The sequence below is a fragment of the Ursus arctos genome, chromosome X (assembly GCF_023065955.2).
Source record: "Ursus arctos isolate Adak ecotype North America chromosome X, UrsArc2.0, whole genome shotgun sequence".
In the NCBI taxonomy this organism is placed as follows: Eukaryota; Metazoa; Chordata; class Mammalia; order Carnivora; family Ursidae; genus Ursus; species Ursus arctos.
Window position 1 is genome coordinate 37,164,598 of NC_079873.1, and position 21,298 is coordinate 37,185,895.

At 42.8% G+C, this 21,298-nt stretch overlaps 2 protein-coding genes across 2 annotated transcripts in view; one reads left to right on the forward strand and one right to left on the reverse strand.

Annotated features, from left to right (window-relative positions):
* The window catches only part of EFHC2 (EF-hand domain containing 2), a 185,325-nt gene that overhangs the window by 112,683 nt on the left and 51,344 nt on the right, over nt 1-21,298 (reverse strand). The window contains exon 3 of the mRNA XM_026513339.4: nt 1,840-1,990. Within this exon, the coding sequence (XP_026369124.2) occupies nt 1,840-1,990 (151 nt within the window). The remainder of the gene's footprint in view (nt 1-1,839; nt 1,991-21,298) is intronic.
* On the forward strand, nt 12,803-15,678 carry LOC113265795 (putative deoxyribonuclease TATDN2). Its single transcript, XM_048213468.1, has 2 exons — nt 12,803-12,882; nt 13,812-15,678. The coding sequence occupies exons 1-2, from the start codon at nt 12,803-12,805 to the stop codon at nt 15,676-15,678; spliced, it is 1,947 nt and encodes a 648-aa protein (XP_048069425.1).

Sequence of the window (21,298 nt, forward strand, 5' to 3'; positions counted from 1 at the left end):
TGTGGCCAGACCCACTTATCCCCTTGTCTCTCCAACAGAGTGTGTGCCAATAGCCCAAGGTCCCCTCTGTCTGGGGTCCTCCTTGCTTGAACTTCAACTCTGGTCCCCAAACCACACTATTGGCAGGAAAGGCTGACACAGCAAAGACAGACAGGACCACTGCCTACCCCTGAATTCAGGCAGAGTCATCCTTCCACCCACTTGTACCTTGTCCTGTGTGTGTGAACTTACCCCCATTTCTTTCCCCTTGCTTCTCATTGTGTATTTGGAATTGTTTCAGCACATCATGTGATTGATGCATTTTCATTTGGTCCAGGAGGCTCTGTTCTGTGGCCTCTGGGAAAGCCTACAGGCATGCTTTTTGGGGGCCACCACTGCATCGAGGTAATACCCCCCACAATACTCTGGCTGCTGGGGAGAGAATAGGTTGTAGGAGGAGCAGACATAAATGCAGAGAGACCTACCGGGCAGCTACTCCATTCCCCTAGTCAAGAAATGAAGGCAGCTTGGGTTAGGAGGGTAGCAAAGGGCATAGAGAGACACAGATTCGGGCTATGTTTTGCTAGCAGAGTGGAGAACAAGGATGGTGGGTGTGAACAACTAGGGAATGTCAAAGGAGTAGAGACTGTAGTGGAGAAGGTAATTTCAGAGCCTAAGATCTTGAAGATGGTAAGACTCCAGAACAGACAGAGACAGTAAATGTGCCTAAGAGTCATGGCTCCTGAGGCCTCGAAGTGGTCTTCAGAGGTCATTTACACCAACCACCAAACGAACACCTGACTCCCCCACCATACCTCCACTAAGCTATCAGTGAAAAATAACCCACGACCTGCCCCCAGGGCCATCCATCTATACCAAGGACCAAACAAATATGAGACATCCCTCTCCTCCCCTACACCCGACCCTGACCCCCTTGCTCATCCAGAACCATCCACTACAACCTCTGGCAGCTCTCTGCCAGGAAATTATTCTTCTTACGGACCTACATTCTGACCCCCTAGGTCCTACCCTTGAGGATACAGAAAATTAGGTCACCCTTCCTCCCCGTGGCAGCCCTTCAGGTCCCTGAAGACATGTACCAGGCACACCGGAGTCTTCCCTTCAGGGACAAACATCCCTTTTCACTCTTCTGCCTTACACACGAAAAATTTTCAGTCCTTTAACCACCTGAACGCGTTCAGATCTCAGCACTGTCCCAAGAGGAGGACTCATAGCACAAACAGAAGAAATCAGTCATCTCTCTCGATCTCCGCCCTACCTCTAATAACGCAATTTAGGATTAGCTTCTCTGGTGCCCACGTCACAGAGTTAACTCTTGTCTGGCTGAAATGGACTCTGGATAAAGGAGATCAGCACACGGGGGGTGAAGGAGCAATGACCCTCTCCTGAAGAACCAGCAAAGTCTCTAGTGAACAGGTATGAGGAGGAGGAGAGGGTGGCTGAAGCAAATGGCAGCAAATTCAAGAAAGAAGAGAGAATAGCAATCTGGAAGGGGCAGTGGACAACGGTCTCCTCTCTTCTCTGGAAAGTGTCGTGAAGGCAGTAATATGGTCGCAGGAAAAAGACCAGAGACACAGGAGAGTTTGCTCATCGTAGAGCAACGCCTGACAGAAAACGAATAGGCCATACGAGAGTTGAGTGAAATGGCCCATGGTGAGGTGTGGGGGGTCGGAAGCGGATAAGTCACCATCAACGACTACAAGCTACCAGCGTGTTTATGTCCACTGTCACCAACAAGTTAGACACCTAAGCAGTACACGGCAGCTTTTAAAAAGCTAGAGAGACAGTATATAAAGGTAGGCGTGAGACAAGAAGCACGACTCTGCTTTAAACAGGTACCTTGAGGCATTCCACTATTTTTCAACTCTGGTTCGTTTACTTGAATTGTGTCATCTTCAAGGTAGAAGTAGATTTTATAGCGTCTTATTCGATAGTTTTCTTGGCGTTTATCAGGCACTTCATCTTCTAAATAGGCATCGAAAGATAATACCTGTTGGAATCATAATGAGAAACTAAGAAACGAAAAAATTTCAGCGAACTCAGAACCAATACAGCTACTGTGGGCATACTTGTTAATGTAAAAGCAAAAAGTCGAGATTTTTACAAAGACATTCTACGCATCAGCTCTGAGAACAGACATACAATCTAAGTTACCATATATAAAGATTATATTTGCATCACCGTCTGGTTAGAATAAGGAAATGATATTCGAGCCACAAATCCATCATTCAGTTCTACTAAAAACTGAACTAGTCTCTGGCTTTGGAATGTCACAATGGGATTCTAGACGTAGGTGACGGTGGGTCCCCCCTCAGCCACGCTTTTGCGTTCTGCCCTTTCAGTTACCCGCAGTCAACGGGGTCCAGAAGCAGATGATCCCCCTTCTGCTGTGTGTTCAGGTCGGCAGGAGCCTACCACTACGTCACAATGCTTACACCATCCCCCTCACTTCATCTCATCACGTAGCCTTTTATCATCTCCCAGCATCACAAGAAGAAGGGTGAGTACAGTAGGATAAGATATTTTGAGGGACAGACCACGTTCACGTAACTTATTATAGCATATTGTTATAATGGTTCTGTTATTACTTATTGTTGTTAATCTCTTACCATGCTTAGCTTATGAATTAAACTTCATCATAGGTATGCACGCATAGGAAAAAAACAGTATATATAGGGTTCAGTATTACCTGTGGTGTCAGGCGCCCACTGGGGGTTTTGGAACATACACCCCATGGATGGGGGTGGGGGCGCTGCTATATAGACAAGATAATATTCTTTCTGAATATTCTTGCAGTAGGCAGATCTGAAATTTTTCCAGGGCACTGGAGAGCCCACCTTAAACTTCTTCGGGAACTTCAAAGAGCCTAGCTTCATGCCGACCAGTCTCCTCTTCCATTGTGTATGTGCTGGGGGAAGGGCAGTGTTGGAGAGGGACTCAGGTGGCAGAGGTAATTACGGTAAAAATCAGGGGCACTCAGTTGGTTGAGTCCGACTCTTGATTTTGGCTCAGGTCATGATTCCAGGCTCAGTGAGACTGAGCCCCATGTTGAACCCCACGTCGGGCTCCGCACTCAACAGGGAGTCTGCTTCTCTCCCTCTCCCCCTCCCCCTGCTCATGCCCTTTCTCTCTTTCTCTCAAATAAATAAATCGGTTAAAAAAAAATAAAATAAATTACAGCACAAATCAGAGATCATCAAAAACACCCTTGAAAATTCTTTAACCATTATGGATAACTGGGCCTCTCAGTAAGTATAACACAGCCCATTTTTCTTCCATGTTGAAGCAGAAAACTACTGCCTCTTCAGTTGAAGACCAGTTGAAATAGCTTCCTTAGGCTTAGGTGCCATGTTGTATGAATAATACGTATCTTTACCCACTGGAATCACTCTCAACATAACAACTAGATCACACTTTCAAGCTTGCCTTGGGACACGTGCTCCTTGAAAGCTCCATTTTAATATTTCCTCTGCTCTCATTTTTTTCATCAATTTTTACAATTAGAATTGCAAAAGTCAGTGGGGTACATGATGTAATACTATGGTAATCCAACATGGACAATATGAGATATGTGAGTCAGTCTGTTAGGTATAATCTCCCCTCTGGGGGTGGTCAGTTACCCTAATTAGGAATATGTGCTCCAGGAGTAGCAAATTTCTATCAGAAGCTCACACTCCAGAAGTGGCTGACAGAATGCCTCCATAGTTTATCTTTGATCAACACAAGAAACTTTGTTAATTACCATAACGGATGTTAGAAATGAGTTGTAGTTAAATGACTGTATTCAAAATGAACGGATCAGTTACAAATATTGACGAGGCACTGTCTTTACTGGAACAGGTTCTAAGAATCTAGTGAACCCAGAGATCTCCTCCCTTTCAAAATGGCACCTTTGGCTTCATTCCAAAATGGTCCTCTGTTTAGTTGCTTTCTTGGAAAATTCATCTGGCCTGCCTCCGGTTAGAAGGTTAGCTAAACCCACTTCCAGAATGCTGTCATATTTGTGTTGAGTGAATATTTCCAGTAAGATGCTGTTGGATGGGTATAGGGTTTCCTTCTGGGGTGATGAAAATGTCTTGGAACTGGTTAGAAGTCGTTACACAACACTGTGAGTATACTAGATGGCACTAAATTGTACACTTTAAAATGGCTCATGGTTAATTTTATGTTATGTCAATTTTGTCTCAATTAAAAACAAAGATGTTGGGGCACCTGGGTGGCTCACTTGGTTGAGCAACCGACTCTTGATTTTGGTTTAGGTCATGATCTTGGGATCCTGAGATCAAGCCCTGTGTCAGGATCCTCACTCAGCTGGGAGTCTGCTTGAGGATTCTCTCCCCCTCTCCCCTTGCCCCTTCCCCCACTCATATTTTCTCTCTCTTTCTCTTTCTCTCTCAAATAAATAAATCTTTAAAAGAAAAAGATGTTGGATACTGAATTGTGTTGGACATATTAAAATGATAAATTCTACATGAACCATATTTGAATTTAAAAAAGGAAAGGGGGGCGCCTGGGTGGCACAGCGGTTAAGCGTCTGCCTTCTGGCTCAGGGTGTGATTCTGGCATTATGGGATCGAGCCCCACATCAGGCTCCTCCGCTATGAGCCTGCTTCTTCCTCTCCCACTCCCCCTGCTTGTGTTCCCTCTCTCACTGGCTGTCTCTCTCTCTGTAAAATAAATAAATAAAATCTTTAAAAACATAAAAATAAAAATAAAAAAGGAAAGGAAAAAGAAAATACTGGAAGGCCTTGTCCTTTTAGGACAAGAGAGCTGGAGCTTCTCTGAGCTTTCAGTAAAGGGAGTGAGAGGGAGTAGAATATGCTTCCCCCAGAATATGCCACTTTGGCATGAAGACGACTGGGGCCCAGCAGACTCCGGAAGAACTTTTTACCTCCCCCTTAACTGCTTCAGAGAACTTAGATAGGGACCCTGGACCAGCAAACAAGCCATTACCAAAGAAAACTTTTTGTATCAGAAAAGACTTATCTTGCATGGCACGGCAAACACTTGCTTACCAAACATTTGCTCTTCTCACCCTGTCAATTGTCTTCCTCCTCCCTCTTTGAAGTCTCGGACCCCTACACCCTTTTCCTTAGTGCTGGATGGTATATACAAGCCTCAAGTACCTGCCTGCCTACCTCCGAGTCTTCACATCTTTCTGGGGCTCCCGTAGGTACATAATTAAATTTGGTTTTCTCTTGTTAATCTGTCTTATGGCAATTTAATTATTAGACTAGCCAAAGAACCTAGATTCTGCCCTTTAGATTCAATCTAAAACCTTTTTTTTCTTTTGCTTTATATAGTTGGATAGGAAAGCATGGAGGGAATATTCATCACTCTCACCCACCTCTATATATTGAATGGCATTGGTATAAATTTGTGAATGAGCAAACTGGCATAGATCATTTGACAACGCTGTCATTTACATAATCATTAAATATTTAACAGTCATATAATACCTTAAAAGAGAATGAAGGACGCTAAATAAAAAGGAAGAGAGAACAAAAGGTATTATTTCAGGCTGGGCTTCAATAGAAGAGGGATAGACTGAAAGTTCATGTTCTGGTCCCCTGAGAACACAGGGCTACCAGACTCCAGCATGAAAGTGAAGGACAGCAGAATTTGTCACCCCAAAATACACCTCTTTGGCATAAGAATTATTTTAGACCGGTCATTTAAAAAACAAACAAACAAACAAACAAACAAACTGCAAACACAGGAGCAGCTCTGAAAACAAAGCTTCTATAAGAGACATTTACATTTATGCAGGAAATCTCCATTTGTAAGGGTGTCACCCTCTCTGTACCAGGAAGAAAAGGAAGACCCTAAATCTCTAGAAACTCCTATCAATGGAGAAGACGACAACTTAAATCTGCGTAACAGGGACACCTGGGTGGCTCAGTTGGTTGAGCGTCTGACTCTTGATTTTAAACCCAGGTCATGATTTCATGGGTGGTGAGACCAAGCCCCGGGCTGGTCTGCACTCAGTGCGGAGTGGGCTTGAGATTCTCTCCCTCTACCCCTCCCCCTACTCCCCTTGTACTCTCTCTCTCAAACAAATAAATCTTTTTAAAAGCTGCATAACAACTTTACTCTTATTTACTGTACCTTTCCTGAAAACCTCCCATAACTGACTCCCCACCCCCAGCACCTTTTGTTTTTACGGTATTTAAGGTAGGGGCTTGGGACATTTTGGGGAGTTACCCAGTTTTCCTGAGTCTCCCCCATGTGTATACTTTATTAAGCTTTTGTTTGTTTTTCTCCTGGTGCTCTGTCTCTTTATGACAGGGGTGTCTCGACTAAGCGCCTAGAAGGTAGAGGGAATAGGACATTTCCTCCCATACAAACGTAGAGAGCAAGTCAGAGTGCTGGAGACTGAAAGACAGACAACGGAGAGAGGAAACGGTAAATTGCAGCCAAGTAGAATACCAGGGAAGAGACACCAAATAGATTAAAAGTGATCTCACGAAGATAAAACACCTCATCGCAGAGGAACATGAGGTACCAGAGACTCCAGGGAGAAGGATCTAAAATAAAAAACTGCTAAAAATAACAATTTATAGAAACATAATTATGATACAGGGTTTCATCATAATTTGTGATGTCAAGCAGAGATTAGATAAATAAGGTCCTAAAGGACGTAATTGGCTGTAATTTTCTTGAAAATGGAATGTAAATATCATTTGGCAGGGCATGTGATCTTCAGCTCCCCACAGGCTTCTGCAAGCCCTACTGTATTATACAAGGTTACCTGCCTGAGCCCCCCAGGCAATTTGAATGTTTGATGCTAGCCTAGAGGATATAAAATCTGAAATCGATTCGTTTTAAATAATAGATACAAGGCATTTCTTCATTAGAAAGGCAACATTTTAAATGTTTTTTAAATGTTAAGATTTCAGAAATCAGGATCTCCTTACAATTAAAGGCAAAAGGAGCTCAAAGCAGCCAGGGGTGTGCTTCAGAGGGATGGGCACCTAGTTGTAACTTGATGTAAAGTGTGAATTTCACCTGGTGGGGAAAGAGTTAATCCGATTTCCCTGTCAATTGAGCTCTTCACTTTGCATTGCATATCCCAAATAGCTGGATTTTAACATCGATTTGGATTCCTAATTTCCACTTAAATTGTTTTCAAAATGACTATTGTCTGATGCAGCACTGACACAAAGTAATTGTGTGTAGAAGACTGTCCGTTGCAGGCAGCAAAAGCCGAAGCCGAAGCCGAAGCCGAAGCCGAATCTCTCTGAATAAATCAGAGAATTTTTAAAGACGGTGAGGTTGGTGTGACCAATCCATGAGTCATAAAGTCTGTATTACTCAGAAACTCAACATCTAAGTGTCAAAAATTTACAGCTGAATTTCGAGAGAAGCCATCAGGAAAGAAATGAAACACCAGTAATGTGCAATAAGGCTCAACAGTCTATAAAGAGACCAGCATCGCTAGTCTAAGTTGAAAATGCTTAGGTTCTATTTGATGAAAAAGGCTCAGACAAATCGTGGGGTCCTAAAGAAGAAGGTATATAATAGTCAGGATAAACGCATAGCTGTTATACGTTAGTAGACAGCACAAATTCTGTACATTGAATGTGGTGGTATTTATTCTTCCTGAAAAAAAAGCTGTGATTAAGCCAGTGAATTCTTTTATGATCATAGAGTCTTAGAATTAAGAAAATAAACCGTAAGAAATCTGGTATTACATATAAAGGATGGCTCGCTCATAAACGACAATGGGATATTTATAGAAATTTATCATGTGTGAAGGGGAACGGAATATGACACCACCCCCCCCCCCCCCCGCCAAAGAACGCTTCTTTGGCCTATGATTTTCCTTACACGGACTCTTTTTAAGAAACAGCTCTCAAATAAATAAATAAAATCTGAAAGAAAGAAAGAAAGAAAGAAAGAAAGAAAGAAAGAAAGAAAGAAAGAAAGAAAGAAAGAAGGAAGGAAGGAAGGGAGGGAAAAGAAAAGAGCAGACCTGCTCTGAAATCCACCTAAAAATGACCTATTTGCAGGGACTTCAGTCTGCATAACAACCTACCCTTGTTTACTGTGCTTTGCCTGATAACCGCCCCCCCCAAACTGGCTCCCCGCCCCCAACATCCTCTTTGGTCTTAAGCTGGAGATGGTATTTAAGCTGCTAGTTCGGGCCATTTGTGGCAGTTACTCAGTTTTCCTGGGTCTCTCCCATGTACACAGGAGGTATACAGGTTACTAAACTACTTTTTGGTTTTTTCTTGTTTTTTTCTGTGCTGTATTACAGGGGCATCTTAGCTCGAGCATCTAGAAGGGTAAAGGGAAAATTATTTTTCCTCCCCTACATATGCTAATTTACAAAAAATTCTGATAAACCGAACATATAGAAATTATATAAGTTCTAGTCATGAACCACAAGTACAACTAGAAATGTATTATGTAACTATAAACGAAAATTCTCACTCCTAATAATTATTGTGTTAGAGGTAAATTTTAAAATACAAAAAAAAAAAGTATGGTAGATCTAATAAAATTTAAAGACATGCAAACCTATAAAATTTAGGTAAATCCATCATCTTGGGCGAATTACTGGGTTTAGATTATTACATAAAAGAACTTTAAAGTTAAAGAGAGCTTATTCAGTTCTATGTTCTAACTCAGCTATTCTCAGCCTTGGCTCTGCAATATGAAATTAGCAAAAAAGAAAAAAAGGAAGAAAGAGAGAGAGAAAGAGAGAAGGAAAGAAAGAAAGAGAAAGAAAAAGAAAGAAGAACAAACAAACCAGACCCAAGCTTAAGTAGATCAAATCAGAAACTTAAAAAAAAAAGAAGACGACGACCAGACCCAAGCCTAAACAAATTAAATCACAATCTTGGGGGCGGGTAATGATGAGGAGAACAAAGGCAAAAGAAATGTAGATAAAATTAAATTTCCTCATAACTTGCAGCCTATTGAAAAATACTTGAGACAGGCAGAGTGTGACATTCCTCCAGGAGCTCACAACTGCCTTAACGTTAATGTTTTGCTACACGCAAAAAGCAACCTTAGCTTGACAACAGCCAGACCTCCAGGATCTTGTAAGTCTTCTCTAACATAGGAAAATCCTTTCGGAAACATCCTTTTTCTCTGCCCCCACCCCCCAACTTAAAAGCAGATCATCCATTGCTCTCCCCAATCCCAGTGCAGCTTTTCCTGCCCACAGGTCCTGTCCCCGTGCTTTAATAAAAACACCTTTCTGGGGTGCCTGGGTGGCTCAGTCGTTAAGCGTCTGCCTTCAGCCCAGGGCATGATCCCAGGGTCCTGGGATCGAGCCCTGCATCAGGCTCCCTGCTTTGCTGGGATCCTGCTTCTTCCTCTCCCACTCCCCCTGCTTGTGTTCCCTCTCTCGTTGGCTGTGTTTCTCTCTGTCAAATAAATTAATTAATTAATTAATTAAAATAAAAAATAAAAAATAAAAAAAATGAAAACACCTTTTTTCCACCAAAGATGACCCCTCTCTCCTGGACCACATCACATCAGGTAAGAGGGGCATTAGTATTTTTTAAAAGCAACCCAGGTAATTCTGAAATGTAGTCAAGAGTTTTGACTCCGCGAGCAATGAATCGAGCAAAACTTTTTGGAAGTGTAAAAATTTGTCATAAGGAAAACAAGTAGAAAGCAAAAAGGGTAAGAGCATAAATAGAAGAATTTGAAAGAGAAAAACAACTGCAATAAATAGATCTGAGAGTTTCTTTAATAAATAAAATAGATAAAATTCTAGTAAAGATAATCAAGAAAGTATAAAGTCAGAAATGAGATATGGCATAACATAAAAATGTAATAAATTATAAGATATAAATCATCTTAATACATCATGCAAGCTTTTATGAAAATAACCTTTAAAACCCCAATTAAATAAGCGATTTTTGTAAGAACTGTGAATTGTTAAATCACAACGAATGAACTATAACCAAATAAGAAGTGAAAAAAATTACCAAAGAGTTGTCCCAACAAAAAGCTCCAGCCAGGATGATTTACTAATGGATTCTTTCGAACTTTCAAGGAAAAGAAAATTACCCCATCACATAACTCCCCCGGATACCAAAACAGATGGAAAGCCGCAAAGTGAATTTCAATTCTTGATAGACATATCATTACAAAGTCAACTACGGAGTAGTAGTCCTCACCTCCGCTGCACATACAAATCACCTACAGAGCTTTTTAAACTCCTGTTGCTTGGCCCACATCCACACCCACACCCACACACACATACCCACACACAATGAAATCAGCATCTTTCAGAGCAGGCCCAAGCATTACCGATTTTGAAAGCTCCCCAGGTGATAGGAGTGTGCAAGGCTGCTTCCAGACAATTTCACTACTTATGATTTAAAATACAAGCAAACAGAATTCAATAGTTCTGCAACAGTTACAAGCCACCTGCACAAAGCACGCATTTTCCTACCCCATCCATTTTAAAATACAAGAGTAATTCCTTAACAAGACCGAAATCATCGGCTCTAGAACAGCATTACAGTTAGGTAACCTATGCATCCACTACAATCAGGAATGGAACAAAAATGCCCCTACTGACAACATTATTTAATACCTTTTTGAGGTGTTCTGGACAATGTCAGAAGGTATGAAATAAAAATACTAGCAAGAAAGAGACAAAAGTATTATAGGCTGATAAAATAATGGCATAAGCAAAGGCTGAGTAACTAAGAATAAATAAAAGATTTCAGCATAAATACAAATGAATCAAAAATACTCTTAGGGGTGCCTGGGTGGCACAGGTGGTTAAGCGCCCAACTCTTGATCTCAGCTCAGGTCTTGATCTCAGGGTGGTGAGTTCAAGCCCCACCTCGGGCTCCACGCTGGGCATGGAGTCTACTTAAATTTTTTTTTTAAATGTAATAAAAAATAGTCTCATGTAGTAGCAATAACCAGCTGAAAATATGGTGGGAGGGAAAAGTATGTTCGCAACAGAATAAAAAATTACAAAACACTTAAAAATAGTTTTAATGAAAACTCTGTGACCCAGATAAAAGCCTAAAAACACTCACTCAAAAATACAGATGAACTTGACGAATAGGTAGACTATATTCTGGATAAGTAGACTAAAATAACACATTTTAAGTTCATTGGTATTTTGGAGGAATTTGAAAAAAATAATTCTATGTCCAGCTGATGAAATCGACAAGTCTGCCTATTAAAGAAAATTATAAAAATTAAGGGCAATGGAAGGGACCTAACTCTCCCAGATTTTATACCTTACGATAATTTAATGCTTCAATTATTAAAATAGTACAATGCCACAACAACAAGAAACGTAATAGTACATGAAAAAGAAAAATAGTATGGAAATAGACTCTATTACCTACAGGAATTTTTTTTAAAGATTTTATTCATTTATTTGAGAGAGACAGCACAAGCAAGGGGAGCGGCAGGGGGAGAAGGAGCGGAGAAACAGGGGTGCCCGGGTGGCGCACTTGTTAAGTGTCTGCCTTCGGCTCAGGGCGTGATCCCAGCGTTCTGGGATCAAGCCCCACATCAGGCTCCTCCGCTATGAGCCTGCTTCTTCCTCTCCCACTCCCCCTGCTTGTGTTCCCTCTCTCGCTGGCTGTCTCTGTCAAATAAATAAATAAAATCTTAAAAAAAAAAAAAAAAAAAGGAGAGGGAGAAGCAGACTCCCCGCTGAGCAGGGAGCATGATGAGGGACTTGGTCCCCAGAACCATGGGATCACGATCTGAGCCGAAGGCAGATGCTTAACCGACTGAGCCACCCAGGCGCCCCACATAAAGGAATTTAACACATGAAAAAGGAATCACACATCAGTAAGTGAAAAAAGTACTAACTTGGAATAGCATCAAGTATATCCCAACCTAAAAGAAAGCATAACCCCAAATACATACCAGATGGATTATCAGCTTACATATAACAAATCTGTTTCTGTTACCCTGTACCCACCCTCCAGATGTGTGTGTGTGTGTGTGTGTGTCTCAAAGCCTTGAAAGGGAGGATGACCACTCTAGGCTTAGGAGAAGAAGAAAATTATGAAAGAAAAAAATAAAGACTTGAGTATAAAAACAAGTTATAAGCTCAAAAGAATAAAATGTAAGTAAAAAATAAACATACTAACAAAAAAACCTAAACGTGACAGTTTATTTTATAAAAATATTACTTAACTTTTAAAAGACCCTAAAAAAAGATGAAAAAAAGGACTTGAAATTCACCAGAGGGTCAATAAAGAAAAGAAAAATGTTTGCTCTAAGAAATTATCAGATGAGAGTGAATTAAAATGAGGCAGCGGTTTTGTTTCTCCCGTAATATGGGCCTGGTGGGATTATTCATCACGGATGGGATTTTAAACTACTACAATTCTTCTAGGGCAATGTGGTGCTATGAGGAGCCATTTTTAAATTCCTATACTTCTTCTCAGGAACTCCATTTCTGGGCATGTAGCCCAAAGAAACAAACCAAAATATGGAGAAACATATGTGCAGAGATGTTCTTTGCAGCGTTTTTTTTTTTTTTTAAATAGAAAAAAAACTCGAGTGAGGGAGCCTAAAAAGTTAACAGGAAGGGAAGGGTTTGGTGAATTATGGCACATCTTTGTACTCTGTGGAATATTATGAAGGCACTAGTATGATGTTTTCGAAAACTATACAGCAATAAGAAAAATACTTAGGATACGCAGAAATGTTGAGTGAAAAAAACCACAGAACTGAAAATGGTAATATGCTATAATTATAACTATGTTTTTTAAAAGCATGTATATTTAAACGATGTTTTAAAAACCATGTTTTCCTAAAAGAATGGGGGAAAAAAAGGAACAAACAGCAAACGATGGTAGCAGCTCCTACGGAACCCTGGCTGGGCCAGAGATGGGGGGGGGGGGCCTCGGCCATGGAGGCGAGGCGGAAGAGGCAACGGGGGGTTGAGGGGGGGGACAGGGGCCAACTTACCGGAGGTGGGGGCGGGAGGCCAGCCCCTTGTTGGGGGGGTATTTCCGGTGGCCAAGACTAGTGGGGGGAGGGGGGTGCGAACCTCCCCTTTCGCTCCACTGCTGCGTTGGACTCTAGCCACCCCTTTGGCAGCCTGGACCTCTAGGCTCTGGGCACCCCGTGTGTGGTCCCCAAAGCACCTTACGGTCTTTTCAAGGGCTTTGGCATCTCGGAAGGACCTTGTTTTCCAAACCAAATGGAAGCGCTCTATGGTCCCGGAAGTGCTTTGATACCCCCGGAAGTACCTATGTGCGAAAGAGAAAGTGCTTAGAAATTTCCGAAGCACGTTGTGGCTTGGACGCCAGAGCGAGCTTTCCGGAAATCTTCGATCCTTGCGATTTTTCCAAAGCGCTTTGGAGCCACACACTCTGTTGGAGGACTTTGCCATCTCTGGAACACCGAGAACCATCATGGGCAGCTGAAAGAGTAGGGACGAGGTCGCTAAGCTACCGGAGCGGCGCGCGGTTCGGTACCGCAAGAGCAGCACCCAGGTAGGCTCCCCCGGGAACTGCGGACACCTCTGGGAGCCCACTGATGTGCCCCGTCCAGCTGGCCAGCTCCTAACTCTAGATCACGTTCAGGAGAGGCAAGCGTCCCCCACCGCCTGAGAACACAGAAAAAGGACTTGTGGCCTTCAAGCTGAGGTTTTTCCGGGGTGCAGCCTGCTGGGAGAAATTCCTCCCACCCGCCCCCCCGCCCCAACCACCCCAGCCACCCCAGCCACCCCAACCACCCCATTCCTCAGGACCAGGTGTGGGTGGAGACTCTTTAAAGACTGCCCGATTCGGTGGATCACTCGGGGCTCCTTTTGTCCGTGGAATCCCCCCGTACCAACTCCTGCGCTCCGTTAGGCCCTCCCTAGAGGAAATGGCTTCTCTCGAGGATGCCTACCGCTTTAGCAGCAATTCCAAACACAGTTCCCGTAACTCCCCAAACTCTGACTTCGCAGCCCAAGTTGAGGGTCAAAGTGATAAGACCGAGGACGCCAACCAGGTCAAGAGAAAGAGTGCTACACTGCACGACCAGAGCTCGCCAACCGTCTATGGGAAGGGTATCCAGGGCCTCCTGGGAAAACTGATGGAAGAAGGCGACGAAGGCACTAGTGTAAAACCCAGCCCAAGAGAGCGTCCCAACCCGGGCCAAAGACCTGCCAGGGTCGTCACCTTCTCTGCTCCTCAGAACAAGCAGCCGGTAGCCCCCGAGGTTAGAGTGGAGAAGGAAAAGCTAGCGATAGAGGTCAACAATTTTGGTAACAGGAGGGTGATTATCGATCCGCTGGAGAAAGCCTGTGAGAAGCCACCTAGCGACCGAAGGGTGGTCATTTTTGAAAAAGGCTCTCCAGCCCTAAAATTTCTAGACAAATGTGACCCTTCCTCAGAAATGCAAAAGCATCAAGAAAGGGAGGCCATGGCTGAGCACCCGTACTCAGCAAGTCACCTGCCTGGTATGGAAGAGCTATCTGCATTCAGATTCCCTCAGGAGAAGCCAATCTCCCTGGGTCTCTCAGGAGTTCCCAAGCCTTCGCCCTTCCCTGCTGACTGTGTCCTGGACCAGCCTCATTTGTACAGGGATCCCGGGCAGGCCTACACCAGCTACTGGAGCAGTAGCCCCCAGCCTTCCTACTATCCCTCCATGGGCCCCGGCAGTGACAGCACATCCCAGGCTGGGAGGGGCAGCCACAGCTTCTTCAGTGATTATTCCTCCAGCTCAGAAATGCACTTCCAAAACTGGCCCCCAGACTGGAAGGCATTAGAGGAAGGTTGGTCCCAGAATTTTCACTCCTATCGGTTCCCCAGCAGTCTAGAAGCCCAGGAGCCAAATGTCCAAGAGGAGACCGAGTCATCATATCCTTTTGGAGAGTATGCGTCTCCTTTCTGGCCGAGGAGCCACTGGAGTCGAGGCCACGATCAGGGTTTCATTGATACCCACTGTCACTTGGACATTCTGTACTCCAAGCTGTCTTTCAAAGGGACCTTTAGCAAGTTCACAGAAATGTATAACTGCTCCTTCCCTAAGGAGTTCCAGGGCTGCATCTCCGATTTCTGCGATCCTCGCACACTAAGGGATGGCCTGTGGGAAGAGCTGCTGAAAGATGATCTGGTTTGGGGGGCCTTCGGCTGTCACCCCCATTTTGCACGTTACTACAATGACACTCAAGAAAGAAAGCTGCTGCATGCCCTACGGCACCCCAAGGCCATAGCGTTTGGAGAAATGGGCTTGGATTACTCTTACAAGTGCACCACACCTGTCCCACAGCAGCACAGAGTGTTTGAGAGACAGCTGCAGCTGGCCGTGTCCCTGAAGAAGCCCTTGGTGATCCACTGCCGAGAAGCTGACGAAGATCTGCTGGGGATCATGAAAAGAAGGGTGCCCCCTGACTACAAGATCCACCGGCACTGCTTCACGGGCAACTACCCAGTCCTCGAGCCCCTCCTGAAGTATTTTCCCAACATGTCTGTGGGGTTCACAGCAGTCCTGACCTACTCCTCCGCCTGGGAGACCCGGGATGCTCTGAGAATGATCCCGCTAGACAGAATCGTCGTGGAAACCGATGCGCCCTACTTCCTGCCTCGTGGGGTTCCCAAAAGCGTTTGCCAGTATGCCCACCCGGGCCTGGCCCTGCACACGGTTCGCGAGATCGCCAGAATCAAAGGTCAGCCGCTCTCCCACACCCTGGCCATCTTGCGTGAGAACACTAGTTACCTCTACAATCTTTAAGCAAAGGGGGCATCGTCAGGAGTCTTCCAGAAAAGGGAGACCAGCAGCCTGACACCATAGACTTGGTTTGAACTCTGCCTCTGTCCCAAGGTCAAGGACGTGGTCAGCGAATCCCTTGGGACAGAAAGAGACCACAACAGGACGTTTTCCTCAAAACCTCTTCATAAGACTTCTGCTTCTGGCTGGTAGGGTGGGGTGCCAAAAGAGGGGGAGGAGGGTAGGGGGAACTGCTCTCAACGTTATCAAGGTTTTTCCTCCCAGCCAAATTGTGCCAGGGTAGGCAGCAAAGAACGGGTTCCATAGGGTCGATGAGTTGGCTAATCCAAATCCCTCTTCTCTGCCGCCTGGGTTTTTGAGCAGTTGGTGCACAGTCACCCTCCTACTGGCCTTGAAACAAACAAACAAGCGGAAAGGAATGTTGAATTTGAAAAGTAAGCTAGGTAATTTGTTGTTTGCTTCCCAGAACGTGTTTGTTATTATAGGAATTCTATAACCCATATGGTTTGTTGTTAAGTTCATAATTTCAGTGGCTGTGCAGCTTGCAATTTCTTATTTCTAAAGATAAGCCAACACCAGCATTTCATCTCAAAGGAAATCGATTTAGGTAAAATTTAGTCTGTGAATAGTCAGAATGGGCTGGTTTGGGGCCTGGGAGGGGGTGGGAGGTCTCCGTGGAGGAGCTTAGAGTGATGGGAGCCAGATCGGCTGAGTCTTAGAACAGCACTGAGATGAGTTTCAGATCTGAGCTGAACTCCCGACGCTTGTATAATTCCAAACCTCTCACATAACCAGTATATTAATAGCAACTGTTATTCAGATTGCTCTCACTCTTAACAAGGCCCAACTGTATACCACTTAGAAATACTGTTCTCCTGAAGGACAGAAATGGAGGAGAGCTTCAGCTGCCCACTTGGCAAACAGCTGTCCTCCCTGCGAGATTAAAAGGAACCCACATTTTAAGGAAAGTGTTTGAGTTCCAAAATTTAACTTTGCAAGCCAGAGCACACACCTGAATCCAGGAGTCCCTTGAGGGAAACAGGCCCAGCATACTCCAGACTTCTCTAGTTTCCTATGGGCCCATTTATCTGGATCCAGAAAAATCAGCTGGTTCCTCACTATCTGGTTCTCAGCTCAGAAGTCTCCTCCACAGAGAAGCCTTCCCTGACTACCACGTACACAGTGCTCCCCTCACCTGGGGAGGAAAAACTGCTTGGCTTCCGGTTTTGATTTCATTCTAGCGCTCAGCGCTGTCTGCAATTGTGTATATACCCATGTGTTCGTTGGTTACCTTCCCCACTAGGTTTATAAGCTTGTCAGTCCTGTTCATACCCCCATGAACATACACCTTGTACATACACCCGATGTTAGAAGAGTGCCTGGAACAGTCCAGGCACTTGGCAGAGATTTCTTAAGTTTGCCTATGTTTGAATAACGGACTTCACTGACCCCTGTGAGTTACTGACAATATTTAGGCAGGGGATCAGATATTTCGGAGAGAAGAGAGAAACAAACCATCATATTTCTAGCACCCCTCTCTCACTTAAAAAGCAAGGATTAAAAGACAGCCATATTCTGCTGTTTAGAGGTCCTCCATTAAAGAGAAAGAAATAATAAGGTCAAGCCCTACCAGGAACTTGACAGTTCAGCTTTCCTAGAGATAACACTGAGTAGGTCATAGATTTTTTTCCCCGTTACTGGGAATGCATTTTGGAGAAGGAGGAAGTATCAGTGTAAGAAAGCTGTAAGTGCTTCACTCTGTTTAGTAGGACCAACAGAAGTTGATGCAATGGGAAAGGTCCAAGTTGATCATATTTTCATGACAGGAAACCTTCAAAAATGAAGCTGATGTTTTAAGAAGGTTTTTTCTTTTTCCCCATTTAATGTACACGGTAAATAGACTTTGCTCAAAGTGTGGCCCTCGACCCACAGGAGCCCTAACCTTGTGATAAAGGATTGCAGGAAAAGAAGGTTCTGTGGACACATGTGATGGGGAAACACTGAGTTCTACAAAGTTCCACAGATTTGGGGGGGGGGGTGGAGATCTCACATATCCTTAGATATGCTAATGTGAGCCACAAATCCCCAACATTCTCAAAGCTAATTCATCGGATTAATTCGAGGTACAATTCAACCAGCTCGAGTTCTTTGGGAATGCCAGTTTAGAAAAGGTGACCTCAAGTCACACTTCCACTGTTGCAGTCTCTTATCACCCTGTGGATGTGCCTCTACTTCTCACATTCTCACAAGCTCTCGCTACATAAGCTCCACGGAGCACAGAACATCATTTATCTGGCCCTAGCAAAGTGATGTCACCAAGCGGGCATTTTAAAAATGGGTGTGAGTGAACAATTGCGTTTATACGTACACGTTCCACAAGGTAATGTATGTATATAGTAATTAATTTTCCTCTCCAAAAAGAAATGGAGAAAAGATTTTTCTTACCTGTTTATCTCTCTCTACATTTTTATAGCAAACACATAGACCATACTCCGCAGTGTTTCAAACACGCAGGAGAGAGCCTTGCCATAATTCAGCTTTATTTCATAGGGAATGAGAGCGAGCAATGCAGTTTTTTCCGAGGGTACTATATCCAGAGTGGCCTAAATCAAAAATCCTAATCTTCCTTTACTTATTTCATGAATGTAGTAAAGAGCACTTCATCTATTCATGTTACTAGTAAAAACAAACGATCAAAACCTTGTCATCGAGATGTGCAAAATTTAGGGCACTTTGTAAATAGCTTTCTAGTGACAGATATTCCATCGAACCTCAAGGCATGATTAGAATTCATATGTTTGCATGGCACTTCAAAATTGGTGTGTCTACTTTCACATTCTAGAGGCTTCAGAAAGCCATGAAGGCAACCGGTGATCTAGAAATTCAATTTGCCGTTAGTGGTCCCTGGGCCATTGGTCAGCCCAGAGTCACAAGGCCTCTCGGGCCCATTACTGGGCTCCCTGAACCTTGGCACTCCTTTGACTGAATGTCAATATTTTGCTTCTCTTAAATTTTAGAAAGGCAGCTCTTTCTACCTTTAAAGGTCTAAAAGAACGAATTCCCTACTTAGGGAAAGATTTTGTTGTTTTAGTTGGTTTTTATTCCTAGTCAAAATTAGTACCTGCTTATTATAGGATTTTTAAGACGACTCAAGAGCACAAAGTGGGATAAAAAATAGTCCATAATACTTAGACAGTCAGTTTCACCACCGGAGTGGCTCCCTGGCAGTGTTCTTGATATTTCCATAGTTATTGCCAATTCCAGTATTGTAGTCCTTAAATCAGTTTTGCTAATATTTACTAGAATATTCACTTCATAATTAGCATTAGCTAGACATTTTACTTCCTCTGAATTTGTGATTTAAATACATTATTTTGTGTTCTCTTGGTTTGCTATCCTGAGCAAACAAGCTAGAAGTTTGTTAATTTTGTTGTCTAAGATTCAGCTCTTAGACTTTTTATTGAAATCGATTCCATTTACGGTTTTATACGTACGGTTTTATACGGTTCTTCCCCCCCCCCTTCAGTTCTTGGATGGTCTGTTTTATTGTGCTTTTTTTTTTTCTCCCTAATGCCTTTCATTAAATGCTTAGTTTATTTTTAATTTGGGGGGAAAGAACACGGTATCTGATACCATAAATTTGCCTCTAATTATAACTCTGTTCTATCGATAGGATTTTTTTCTTTTCATGAAGTTTACTTTTCCACTGTAAAAATTAATACATAATGTATTAACCAATATATGAACAGAGAGGAACAGAAAGTACAGGTTTTTTTCTCCTACCTAGAGCCCACTGTTTTGTTAATGTCTTTCCCTTAAGGTAATTATGATTATATAGCTATGTCAAATTATATATACTTTTAAAAAATGCATATGGTTTCATGTCCATACTTACTGAAGATTTACAATACCACAACATCCCACCATCAATCAATATACGGTGTTTATGTTCTGGTGTGCTTTTATTTATAGTTTTTTTTTTTTTAAACATAGCTAGAAACACCAAGTATGTATGTTTCTTAAGAACATGCAGGTCCTAGGGAAAGATGATATATAAAGATAAGCTTTTTTTTTCTTTTGATTGAGGGAGATTTTCACTGTATTCATTATTTTTTAAGAATTTTCAGTTGAAGTATTAATTCCAAAAATTAGTATCTACTGCAAGTTGTCTAAGTAGAGAAAAGTAATATGTTTTTCTTTTTTATCTCCCTGTATTGTATTTGGGGCTTATTTCACCATTGTTCATTATTATTTTATCTTTCAATAAACATTTAAAACTGTTTTCATGTTTTGAAGTTTATATTTTATAATCCTAAGGTTGGTTCTATTGCTCACCACTAATCCTTTTATTTCATGACTTCCCCATGGTTGAACTGTTCATTTGCTTTATAATTGGCTGGAGCGCATCTTCAAGCAACTTCCTCAGGAAAAGTATGCGGATGGCGTATTTATGAGAAATCACATATCTGAGAATATCTTTCCACTGCTTTCACTAATGAACAACACGTAGGCTGAGTCTAGTATTTCTGGGTCACAAACATTTTCCCCTAAAAGTTACAGACATTGCTTCATTGCCTTCTGGCATTTAATGCTGCAGAGAATTCTGATGCCAACTTCTTCTTTGGGGGTAAAACTACTTTTTCCGATCGGGGTGTTTGGTAATTTCTCTGCTTTATCCCTGAAATTAACAGAAAAGTTACCAAACTATATCAAATCATTGGTCTCTCTCTTGTTATGTTCTCTGGTACATGGTAAGCATGCAGTCTTCAGATCCATGTCTTTAAAGTCAAGAAGGTGGGATTTGTTTTTATTATTTTCTTATAATATGCTTAATTGCTTTGGCGGCTTTTAATCTGGTTTCTTTTTTTTTTTTTTTAAAGATTTTATTTATTTATTTGACAGATAGAGACAGCCAGCGAGAGAGGGAACACAAGCAGGGGGAGTGGGAGAGGAAGAAGCAGGCTCATAGCGGAGGAGCCTGATGTGGGGCTCGATCCCATAACGCCGGGATCACGCCCTGAGCCGAAGGCAGACGCTTAACGACTGAGCCACCAGGCGCCCCTGGATTCTAATTCTTTAGGAACAACTGTCTATATGAAAGCTCCATTCTTTGGCCTTTCATTATCCGTCTAGGTACTCTTAGAGCTGACCTTCTGCTCCACATTTGGGGAGAATGTCTCAGGTTTGCCTTTGCCATCATTCCTTTCTTTTTGTCCAACTTCCACATTTTCTTTACTAATATAATGCATTTTGTAGTTCCCTTGCATTTCTTCCTTCTTCAGTGAGCTCCCTTTGCCTTTCTGCCTAGGGTCTCATTCAGCAATATTTTAAATTTATTCTCTCGCTCTGTTTTCTCCCTCCAGCTTTCACCCCACAGAGTTTGCTTTCATGGTTTCCTTCATTTTGTTACTTCCATGCACTCAGTAGAAAGCACAGAGCAGATTGTCATATCAAAAGTATTCATTTTTCCTATAGAAAATATTTTTCTTCCTCTGCCTCTTAAATACTCTGCTCTCCCATTTACATAGCAGTCTTTTCGGAAACCCTATGTTGGCTTTCTTTGTTCATTCTTGAACAAAGAGCTGTCTATCCAGGCTGGTGTCTTCCCCAAAATGGGGTGGGT

Bases quoted from the DNA above. Each gene is read 5' to 3' on its own strand.
- LOC113265795 (XM_048213468.1), top strand. From the start codon at position 12,803: ATGGTAGCAGCTCCTACGGAACCCTGGCTGGGCCAGAGATGGGGGGGG. The intron at 12,883-13,811 runs GCAACGGGGGGT...GCGCTCCGTTAG, and splicing joins ATGGAGGCGAGGCGGAAGAG to GCCCTCCCTAGAGGAAATGG.